At 38.2% G+C, this 11,163-nt stretch overlaps 5 protein-coding genes across 5 annotated transcripts; 3 read left to right on the plus strand and 2 right to left on the minus strand.

Moving 5' to 3' along the window:
• Positions 1-902: 902 nt before the first annotated feature.
• GVI51_H09955 (opsin family protein) lies at positions 903-1,880 on the plus strand (the record flags this gene model as incomplete). The annotated part of the gene is made up of 1 exon (XM_447235.1): positions 903-1,880. One exon carries the CDS (start codon positions 903-905, stop codon positions 1,878-1,880), a length of 978 nt encoding a protein of 325 aa, XP_447235.1.
• A 704-nt stretch (positions 1,881-2,584) lies between these two features.
• Positions 2,585-5,170, minus strand: PRP6 (U4/U6-U5 snRNP complex subunit PRP6; the record flags this gene model as incomplete). The annotated part of the gene is made up of 1 exon (XM_447236.1): positions 2,585-5,170. The coding sequence occupies one exon, from the start codon at positions 5,168-5,170 to the stop codon at positions 2,585-2,587; it is 2,586 nt and encodes an 861-aa protein (XP_447236.1).
• A 426-nt stretch (positions 5,171-5,596) lies between these two features.
• MRX18 (17-beta-hydroxysteroid dehydrogenase-like protein) lies at positions 5,597-7,084 on the plus strand (the record flags this gene model as incomplete). Its single annotated transcript, XM_447237.1, has 1 exon — positions 5,597-7,084. One exon carries the CDS (start codon positions 5,597-5,599, stop codon positions 7,082-7,084), a length of 1,488 nt encoding a protein of 495 aa, XP_447237.1.
• An 818-nt stretch (positions 7,085-7,902) lies between these two features.
• Positions 7,903-9,021, plus strand: ARO3 (3-deoxy-7-phosphoheptulonate synthase ARO3; the record flags this gene model as incomplete). The annotated part of the gene is made up of 1 exon (XM_447238.1): positions 7,903-9,021. The coding sequence occupies one exon, from the start codon at positions 7,903-7,905 to the stop codon at positions 9,019-9,021; it is 1,119 nt and encodes a 372-aa protein (XP_447238.1).
• Positions 9,022-9,375: 354 nt separating this feature from the next.
• Positions 9,376-10,830, minus strand: MUM2 (Mum2p; the record flags this gene model as incomplete). Its single annotated transcript, XM_447239.1, has 1 exon — positions 9,376-10,830. One exon carries the CDS (start codon positions 10,828-10,830, stop codon positions 9,376-9,378), a length of 1,455 nt encoding a protein of 484 aa, XP_447239.1.
• Positions 10,831-11,163: the final 333 nt, after the last annotated feature.

Here is an 11,163-nt window from a genome sequence, read left to right on the forward strand (position 1 = left end):
AATATCCCGCACACCCCACCCATGCACAAGAGATCTCTGCTAGAAGCACAAACAACTCACAGAATGCACAAACGCACAGACACCCCAGCACAACAATCCGCTTCACTCCCAAAGAAGACTTGAAAAAGATGTACCCACTCACTTTTCCTAAACGGGTAATTTACATGTTCTGCATACACTCAAAGGAGCACAGTCCACTGATAAAGCTGCCCGCCAGAGGCAGAGGCAGAGGCAGAATAAGTACCGCAAAAAATGAGCACAACGGTCGTATACTGTAGATCTACACAAACAACCTGGGCATATTGACTTTTTGTGAATAATATAGCTGTTTCTCGCTCTTACCTAAGGTCTGAGACTCATCCGCACAAACCTCCGTTACCTTTCTCGGTGAATATACGGAAACTTTCCACCGGACAGTGGAAAAATGTCTCAAGGGACCCCCTCGGCCTTCAGTCCTTCACTATTGCCAATTGGCAATTGGCAATTAGGTAGCATAGCAATTAAGCATCGAACTTGTACAATACTGCCTTGTGTGAGCGATATATTCCTTCATTTCAACAAAACAGATAAAAAAAAAAACAACTCAATTGCCAGAATAAGACATAATCCGGAAAAGAGCATCGACATTGGGAATGAAATTAGGAAGGGAATACTGAAAAGAACTCAATTGCAACTCAATTGGGTAATGTAAATGTTTTCTTGGATTGGACACTCATCTGGTCTTACCTGCATTTTGTATATAAGCCCATTGGCACTTTATTGTTGATGCTACTACTTTCTTTAATTCTCTTCGCTCTTGATTTCATAAGCTTCATTTTATTCCTATTTTATTCTTTCTTCCTTTACATCCATTTCCTAACAACAAATCTATCACAACTAATTAATTTCGATACAATTACCAAATGTCTACTTTTGTTGATTTGTACAAGAGAGGCGGTAACGAAGCCGTCAAGATCAACCCTCCTACGGGTGCTGACTTCCACATCACTAGCCGTGGTTCCGACTGGCTATGGGCTGCTTTCTGTGTGTTCTTGTTGCTAGCTATCGTCTTCGTCCTATTGATGTTCCGTAAGCCTGTCAACAACAGATTCGTCTACTTGACCGCTATCGCTCCAAATGTCTTCATGGCCATCGCCTACTTCTCCATCGCTTCTAACTTGGGTTGGATTCCAGTCAGAGCTAAGTACAACCACGTCAGAACCTCCACTCAACAACAACACCCAGGTGTTAGACAAATCTTTTACGCTAGATACGTCGGCTGGTTCATGGCTTTGCCATGGCCTTTGATCCAAGCTTCCATCTTGGGTAAGACCCCAGTATGGCACGTCGCTTTCAACTGTACCATGGGCTGTGTCTTCTCCGTCTGCTTCTTGATCGCTGCCTGTGTTCACTCCACTTACAAGTGGGGTTACTTCACCATCGGTTGCGGTGCTGGTATCGTCTCCATCATCTCCTTGATGACTACCACTTACACTTTGATTAAGAAGTGTGGCGACAAGGAAATCAAGAGATGCTTCTTGATCTACGTCTGCCCAATCATCGTCCTATACTTGGTCGCTTGGCCAGTCTGTTTCGGTATCACCGACGGTGGTAACGTTCTACAACCAGACTCCGAAGCTATCTTCTACGGTATTATTGACTTGCTTCTATTGGGTATCTTCCCAGCTCTATACGTCCCAATGGCTAGCCACGTCGGTTACGAAAACATCACTTACGGTATCTTTGACTCTGCTATCGGCGGTGCTGCTCCAGGTGGCATGGCCCACTCTGCTTCCATGGACATTGAAAAGAGCCCAATGTCTGCTACTTCTTCCCCAACTCCAGTCTCCCCAACTCCAAAGGCTGGTATTAAGAAGCCAAAGTTGAAGTTGAAGAAATAAACGGTTTCATGAATATTAGAAACCACTTCAATTATTAATTCTATTTTTTTTTATTTCGCTTTTATTTCCATTCAATTCTTCGCTCATGTTATAGACATTACTGAACGATAAAAAGCTTTAGCATTCCACGCTTGGTAAAGCTAAAACTTACAGCTTCATTATTTTTTTATTATCTTTTGATACCTGAAAGACAGATGATAATACAACCACCTTTCTCTTAATCTACTTCATCAACATCATACTAGAAAGAAAAACAACGCTATGAATTGTACCCATAGGTCTTTAATTTATGACAATTTTAATAATTCCGTTAAGATGTCTGGTTCTAGAAATATAGAAAGTCTAGTATCCAAACAACATAATATGGAGTTGTCTTTTTTTCTGATTTCACACACTCGTTATAAAAGGCTGGGCTTTATCTGCTTATATTTTATTAGGCATTCGAGAACAGACCTTCCTCCAATTACAGTTCTTTTTTTTTCTTATATATTTCACAACCTGTTATTTTTTGTTTATATCTAATACTACTCTGACTTTTTGTCAGAGCCGATTTCCCAAATTACTAATAATTATTTTTTATTATATTAAAATCATAAAATCATCTAATGCTTATTATCATTATAACTGTAGTTTTCTGAGTTGTCCGCTAATAACTATACAGTGTATAATCAATTTATTATGCTTACCAAATAATGCCGTTATAATCATTTACAACGCTCTGCAACTTTCTTGAGTATTACAGGTGAAGACAGATATTGCATTTTCACATTTTTGGAAACTTTGATCCATTCTTCACCATATGCAGGATCGAGCTCCGCAACCTTTTCCAACAACTTATCCAAATCGTCATTCAGTTTTTGCTTACAATTATAAATGTATGCCCACCCATCACCAAACCGAGGTTGCTTGGTGACAGCTCTATCAAACCATTTCATTGCCACCTTATATTGATTGTCATTGTAGAAAGACCTACCAACCTCAAACAGAATAAGATATGAGTTGTTTGTAGCTTTTAAAGCATCTTGAAACAGCGTCTTCTTCAGGCTAGATTTCTTTGACTTACTTAGCCTCATCCTACAGGCCCATAATTCTGCATCCTTTGCAAAAGTCTGTAAGCCTTGCGATATTAAAAGTTCTTCTTGTGCAAAGTTTCCCACCGTTTCCTCCAATTTAACTTTAGCAACAATTAAAGAAACATTGCTTGGGTTATGGACAATGCCTTTGTCCAAAATTGATCTAGCCCTGGATGTGTTTCCAGATGTTCTTTGAATGAAATTAGCATATTCGATCCAGAAAACTGCATGCGATGGCAATCTCTTAGTATAATCATCATATAACCTTGAACATATACTATTCATACCCATATCTTCATAAATCTGGACCAGTTGCAATTTTAATTTTACTGACTGTGGAAATAACAGCAGATATTTGTTTTCAATATAACTAACAGCTTTCTCATTCTCGTCCATAAAACGTAAGAATGAAACATGACGATAGAGTAATCTTTCCTTGTTATGATCATCATAATTAGCAGTTTCCAAAGAGTTCAATAGTTTATCAAATATAGAAGCAACACAATCTAGACGACCGGTCTGCAACAATATCTTTATTTTCGCTAGCCAACCCTCTATAAAGTTTGGAATTTCATTCAAGGTTTTACTCAAGATTTCTAGGGCCTTATCTGGATTCCCGTCGTGTTTCCATAACTCTTTCACATAAAGCAACACTAGATTGGGATGTATTTTCACCATTTCATAACTATTCTGGGTGTCACGATCAAAAAGCAGCTCTTCAAATACTTGAAAAAACTTGTCTATATTATACGATTTCACACAGATATTTTTCAATTTTTGCCAAACACTTATTTTAGTAGGCTCGAACTTCAGATATGATTTTAAAAATATGATCTGTATTTTAACATTTGATATATTATCAAGGTAATTCAATCCATATTCTTTAACAATCTTCTCACCTATGCTATCAAAAATTACCTCACAAAGAGAAGCAGTAGTTATATCAACAGCAATGCTCTTATTCCATATTTCGACTTTATCTAGCCATTTAGTCACTACGGACTTATCCATGTCTTTCATATTTATACCAAGCTCTTTAATGATCACACTCTTACATTGACTGACAGAGTCAATTTTCTTATGTATTTCTTCATTCATTAACTTGTAAACCTTCAAATCTATCTGTTTGGGATTTTGAGTTATGACCTTTTCTAATGTATTCATAACGTCCTCGTAGGGTTCTTTCATTAATATAGCCCAGAAATAAAAACTTGTTGGGATGAATTCTAAAGCCTTTTTACATATTCTCAAACTATCATAATCGTTTGGGTTATATTTGACTGCTAGTTTCCAGATTTCTTCTTCAGCAGGTATTTCTCTTAATGCTTTTTGTATAACTCTAAACTTATTGGCAGGTTGTTCCTCATACTTGATTCCCTCCAACCACAATGCGACCGATTTAGGTTGAAAGCGAATTGCATTAGCAACAATAATTTTCTTCTTTTCATTGTTGGATACATTCAACCGTAAGTTTTCTAACCATATTATCTCATCTAATGGACATTGTAAACACCCTTGCTGAATCAGTTCCCTTGCAAGTTCGTAATTACCACAATTTTCCTCTAGTTTAGCCGAAGCAATCCAACTTGTAGGATCTTTGGGTTCTGCCCGTCTGTATGACTTCAAGACCAACCGCTGCTTTTGTACCTCTTCGTCATCGCCTCTTCTCACAATATTTACAGAGTCTTTGTCAATGTCCGCTATATACTTCAAAGTTTTCATCTCTTGATCATTAGGCTCATTCTTTGCAAAAAAGTCAGTGTCTAACTGTCTTGCAAGAAGCTTCTCCCTTTCCTCTGTTAATTTCACCAAATCAACACTATTGGAATCTAGTAAAGAGTCAGGTGCTGCATATGTTTTCCTATTCATCTGTTCTTCCAACCTAATTCTGCGATTTCTCCGGGTCATATCGGTAGCTTCTGGTAGATTAAGCCATTGGTCTTCTGTCACATTAGCGAGTTTCCGTTTTAGCGGTATAAAATCAGCCTTTGATCTCTCTTCCGGCTTGGGAGCCCTTTTTCGGGCTCTCTTTTCTTCAATCGATGCAAATACATCTTCATCGTCATCGTCATTGCTCTCCTTGGTATACCGTTTCGGTACTCTAGGAGTTTCGTTTTTCTGACCCCTAGTTGCAAAACCAAACGCGCCTCTACCTACACCAGCAATATACCCTGGAGGTGGCTTTTGATCCAAAAACGCTGGCCTATACCCTGACATAATCCCTTGCACTTATGGCTTTCTTGTTTTATTGCCAAGCTTAAAACAGCTCAATGTCATGCAAAAATTACCAGTACTTCTCGTTGTGAATACCAATATACCAAACCAATTAGATGGTTAAATATTAAATTCAGTTATACTAGTATCAGTAGCTGGCACCATGTTATAGCATGTCAAACACTTACTATGGCTCAAGCTCATCGCCTGATTTTTTTTCAGCTGGGAAGCTCATCGCGTAGTAACCCGCAACGAGTGAAACCCTTTATTTCTGGGAGTAATATATAAAAGGGAAGCAATTTTAAACATTCTTAGATATCAGTTGCTTCTCTGTGTAGCCGCCAAACATTTACAACGTAAAAAGAGGAATTATTTCTTCAACATTGTGGTGCTACAGCTTTATCATATTTTTTCGATTTTAAGCGGGCGATGTTTGACAAATTGAAGCAGAAGTTTGAGAAACTGTCGGTAGGCGGGTCTTCCGGGGAGCCAATTCCCACGGAAGAAGTTGTTTTTGGCGAAGAGCTACCTGAAGAGGTGGTATACAAGTACAGGTATAACCACGGTGTAAATTTGGGGTCCCTCTTTGTGTTGGAAGAGTGGATCTTCAACTCCGTGTTTGAACATGGCGGCGGTAATGAGTTCGATGCAGTTAACAACTACTTGAAAAATGGCAAGTCAGAAGATGAAGTAGCCAAGAAGTTACAGGATCACTATCATGACTATAGCTGCAGAATTGATTGGGATTGGCTAAAGAATGAAGTTGGAATCACAGCCGTCAGAGTGCCAATTGGGTATTGGCACGTTAGAGATGGTGATTTGTTATCTGGGTTGCCATTTGAACCATTGAAAAAGGTATATCATTTGGCTAAGCCCACAAATTATTTGAAGGATATTATAGAAAGTGCAAGAAACCGCGGGATCGGTGTCTTGATCGATATTCATGGGCTACCAGGTGGTGCTAATGGTGATGGCCATAGTGGGTTTCCAAATCGTGGAGCAGACTTCTTCAGAAATAGTGGTTATATAGACAGAATTTGTAATGACATCATCCCTGCTATAATTGAAGACATATGCAAACCAAACAAGAATGTTATCGGGTTACAGGTTGTGAATGAATCTGTTTTTGATAATAACGCCCACGGCCAAAAAAATTACTATAAGCGGGCTATTCAAACAATTGCAAGTAACCAACCAGGGCTGCCAGTCATTATTTCAGATGGTTGGTGGCCCCAACAATGGTCTGATTGGTTAAAGCAGGAAAAGTTAGACTTAGTGACAGTAGTTGACACGCATGTTTATAGATGCTTTTCAGATGAGGACAAAAAGAAATCTGCTGATCAAATTATAAACGACCTGGAGGGATCAACCAGTTTTCCTAAGAATGATGCCGATTTTGTTGTTGGTGAATTCTCTGGAGTTCTTGATGAAGAAACATGGAAAAAATCACCTGGCGATCGGAATGAGTATGCCAAACAATTTTTGAACAAGGAATTGGAGGTTTTCTCTAAATCATCATCATGGGGATGGTTTTTCTGGACACTACAATTTAAGTATGGCGATGGTGGTGAATGGGGTTTAAAGCCAATGTATGAGCGTGGTGGAATAAAGAAGAGATCAACACAAAACAATCTGAACATTGACGATAACAGAGTTAGACAGATTATTGATGAACACATCAACTACTGGAAGGATAAAGGTGGTGACAAGTTTGAGCATTGGAGATTCGAAGATGGGATTAATTCAGCAATATCAGATATCAAGGAGTTTGCTCGGTTTGACAATTCTAGACTGGGAAGATGGCATGCGTGGAAGGCCCAAAGAAGGAACGATTATATGAAAAAGAAAGGCGATAGTGAATACATGTGGGAGTGGGATCAAGGTTATGACAGAGGTATTGCAGAATTCAATTTCTGAAAAAAATGAAAATTACAACTAGATTTAAATGTTCTCTTTGTTTTCTACAGTCGTTTTTGGCCAGCAAAGCTACTAGCGTACCATTTTACTCTCTTTTATCTCATATAGCTAATGCTAGGAACTGAAATAAGCAAGAAAAAATGTGTCATTACGATATTAAGTAATGATGTGCAGTATTCTAAATAGGAAGCCCTGATATTCAATTTTTACGTTCGTTAAGTTGCTTGGAATATGGAAAGCAAATAAAATGCCCTGGTTGCTATATTTTTCGTCATGCACATGCTCGCCTGAGCGTACGCATCGATCATAGTGTTGGTCCAGCCACCCCGCAGCGACTGCTCAAGAAGGCGCATTACCACATCTAGCATTACCAAAGATCAAAATACTTTTCAGCGATGCAGGCGAAAAGGGTCCAACGCTATCTGCGATGACTAAATGAAATTTTTTTTTCACTTTTTTCCAGACCATTGCTATTACTCATTTTTATCGATCTGTACGTATATTTCTGTGCAAAATTTGTTTTTGAAAAAATATGGCTACTATAATGAAAAAAGAAATTACAATCATTAAGTTCTTAAGCATTAGCAATTGATAATATATAAGAAGCAAAGGATAGCTTTTTGAATGGGGTTTGTGTTTGTTCCTCGTCTTGAACTTCGAGGAATACAGTAAAGTATCAGAAGTTATAGGCAAATCCAAAACACTAGTGCAACACCTAGTATTATAATCTCGCTAGAAATACAATTCTATAAATTCTTCTGTACCTATTAACCCAGGCTTAGGAATAAACATATCCTATAAGAAAACAATTCGCAAAAATGTTCATCAAGAATGACTACAGAGGTGACAGAACCCGTCTAGAAGACTGGAGAATCAAAGGTTACGATCCATTGACTCCTCCTGATCTTCTTCAGCATGAATACCCAATCAGTGAGAAAGGTGCTGCCAACATACTGAAAGCTAGAGATTCTGTGTGTGACATCTTGAATGGTAAGGATGACCGTATGGTTATTGTCATTGGTCCATGCTCCATTCATGACCCAAAGGCAGCTTACGAATACGCCGATAAGCTAGCAGTAATCGCTGAGAAGCTATCCGATGATCTACTTATTATCATGAGAGCGTACTTAGAGAAGCCAAGAACCACCGTTGGATGGAAGGGTCTGATAAATGACCCAGATATTGATAACTCTTTCCAAATCAACAAAGGTTTAAGAATCTCAAGAGAAATGTTCACAAAGCTGATCGAAAAGCTTCCTATTGCCGGTGAAATGTTAGACACTATCTCCCCACAATTCTTGAGTGACTGTTTCTCTCTAGGTGCCATTGGTGCCAGAACAACTGAATCCCAACTGCATAGAGAACTAGCTTCAGGTCTATCTTTCCCAATTGGTTTCAAGAATGGTACCGATGGTGGCCTACAAGTTGCCATCGATGCTATGAGAGCTGCATCTCACGAACATTACTTCCTTTCTGTCACAAAGCCTGGTGTCACCGCTATTGTTGGTACTGAAGGTAACTCCGACACTTTTATCATTTTAAGAGGTGGTAAGCATGGTACCAACTACGATGCTGAAAATGTGAAGTCCACCAAAGAACAACTAAGGAAAGCAAAATTGATTGATGAAGCTGACAGTACCAGAAGAATAATGATTGACTGTTCTCACGGTAACAGTAATAAGGACTACAGAAATCAACCAAAGGTCGCTCAAGAGATCTACAACCAACTGAGTGCTGGTGAAAACGGTTTGTGTGGTGTTATGATCGAATCTAACCTAGTGGAAGGCAGACAAGATGTTCCTCCAGAAGGTGGTCGTGAGGGTCTAAAATATGGTTGCTCTATCACTGATGCTTGTATTGGCTGGGATACTACCGAAAGCGTTTTGGAACTTCTAGCCGAAGGTGTTAGAAACAGAAGAAAGCATTTATCCAAGTAAATAAACACGTCCGATCAAGTATAAAAATCATTATATGACGAAAGGTAACATATCTATATATGACTCTGTCATTGTATTTATTTATTTCATTGTAACCAATAAATTCTGTAATCAATGATATAAGCGTTCTTGATTATTGTCTAAAATAGATATAAATATGAGCAACACTTTGACTCGACCAATATAGTTAGGGAAAAAAAAAATTGTTATTAGTTAATATAGCAAGCAATCTGAATAATGGGTTTCTGTTAAGAATCCAAAACTTAACCAAATGTTAATTAGAAAAATAACCACAAAGTCCGAGGAAATGATAATTAGTAGTAAACCCCAAAGGTTACGAATAAAAATGTAAAATCAAACTTTATCTTTCCCTAGCTTCTCTTTCAATTGAATAATTTGGGTTTTTAGGTCCTTATTTTCTTTCTTCAAAAGTTCAAGAGCTATATGCTTTTCTTTAGCCCTACCAAATGATAACATTCTAGCCATTTCCTGGTTTTCCTTCGTTAAAGTTTCTAGCCTTACAACAGTTTTGTGAGCTAAATTCTCTGGATCATATCTACCAAACTTTGTTGAGCTATTAGAGGGATTTAGCGCCATGGCGGCTAGGACACTCTCTAAATTAGTCTTTGTTTCATCTAATTCTTTTTCTCTCTTTTGTAAAGCTGAAGATAGCTTTCGAAAGATTATATCCAGACTGTTTGGGACATCTATTTCTTTTGTTGTAATATGCTCTTCTTTATCGGCTGTTTTGCTAGAAATATCCTTTGTATTATCTACTGCTACTGAAATAGCACTTTTCAATCTTGTTAATTCCCTCTGAAGAGATTGAAGTTGAGCATCTTTTACTTGAATATCGTATTTCAGTGTATCAATTTCTCCAGAAGATTCTTTCGGTTCCTTTGGGTTGACAGTAGCACTGCAATTGGATGGTTGACTGGATTGTGTGGCATCAAAGGTAGTAGCATTATTGTAGACTTGTCCATTATCACTGCCTGAGTACCTAGAAGGTAACTTTGTTGAATTTATTAGTCCTTGCTTATTGGTTTCCCTGTTTGTTGGATAATAATAGCCCGTGACAGCATCAGAAGTGAATGAATTTCCCAACATCGCACTATGAGTTGTGCTACTGGCTGTATAATTTCTATTGCTTGGTATACCATTATAGTTGACTTGTCCTAGATATGACGCATTATCCTGTTTTGCCGGAATTGAACTAATCGTGGAAGTACTCGTCAATGTCCCCATACTGTTATATCTAGACGTGAATAACTGATCGTCGACGCCTTTATCACTTGTTGTATTAGGGTAGCGGCTTTGTTGTGATGTCATATGAGTTAAATCAGAAGTCATTTTAGGAAACCTATCATTATTAGTAGAAACATTGTAAGCTGTTGTATCAGTAGTCGTTGTATCAGTACTTCCACTACTGGCTATTTGGTTGTTTCCGTTAGAATTGGCATGTGAGTAAGAGTAATCTGTAGCCAAATTATTTTGTGTAACCGTTTGAAACCCTGGACTGGAATTGAATGCATTTTGTAAAGGTTGAAAATAATTAGCATAAGCTGAAGCATCTTGAGGAGAGTTTACGTTCTTCTCATAGTTACCACTATAGCTTGACCCACTCATCCCATTTAGCATTGAACTGGCTATGTAGGTTTGACCACTCCCAAATTGTGTATGGGCTTTCCCCTGGCTCTGGTTCTGAACCTGATTCTGGTTCTGATTTTGAAACGCAGATTGATCCTGTGTACCCATGGATGTATTGTTTGCAAACCCATCTCCTTGATTGAAATTATAAAAGTAACTCATTTGGTATGAATGTTACAAAAAGGCAAATCAAAGAAGGGAGACTCTTGGCAGAGGTGAGAGTTGTTAATTGTGTGAAGAGCAGTAAGCAAGTTTATTGAACAACTGTAACTGAAGTTCAGTTTATTTGTATGATAGCTATTATCGTTCTGAGAAATTCCTGGAGTGTATAAAGCCAACACCACTATGTTATTTGTAGCGATACTTGGCCAATAGCAGACGTGATTAAAAAGATTAGACCTCTCAACAGTATCTTACAAGATCATATGTCTTGCCGCTAATTGATCTATGCAAAAGTTTGTGATGACTGTTTCAATCCTGAAATAAAAAAGGACA

Source organism: Nakaseomyces glabratus, chromosome H, assembly GCF_010111755.1.
Source record: "Nakaseomyces glabratus chromosome H, complete sequence".
NCBI lineage: Eukaryota > Fungi > Ascomycota > Saccharomycetes > Saccharomycetales > Saccharomycetaceae > Nakaseomyces > Nakaseomyces glabratus.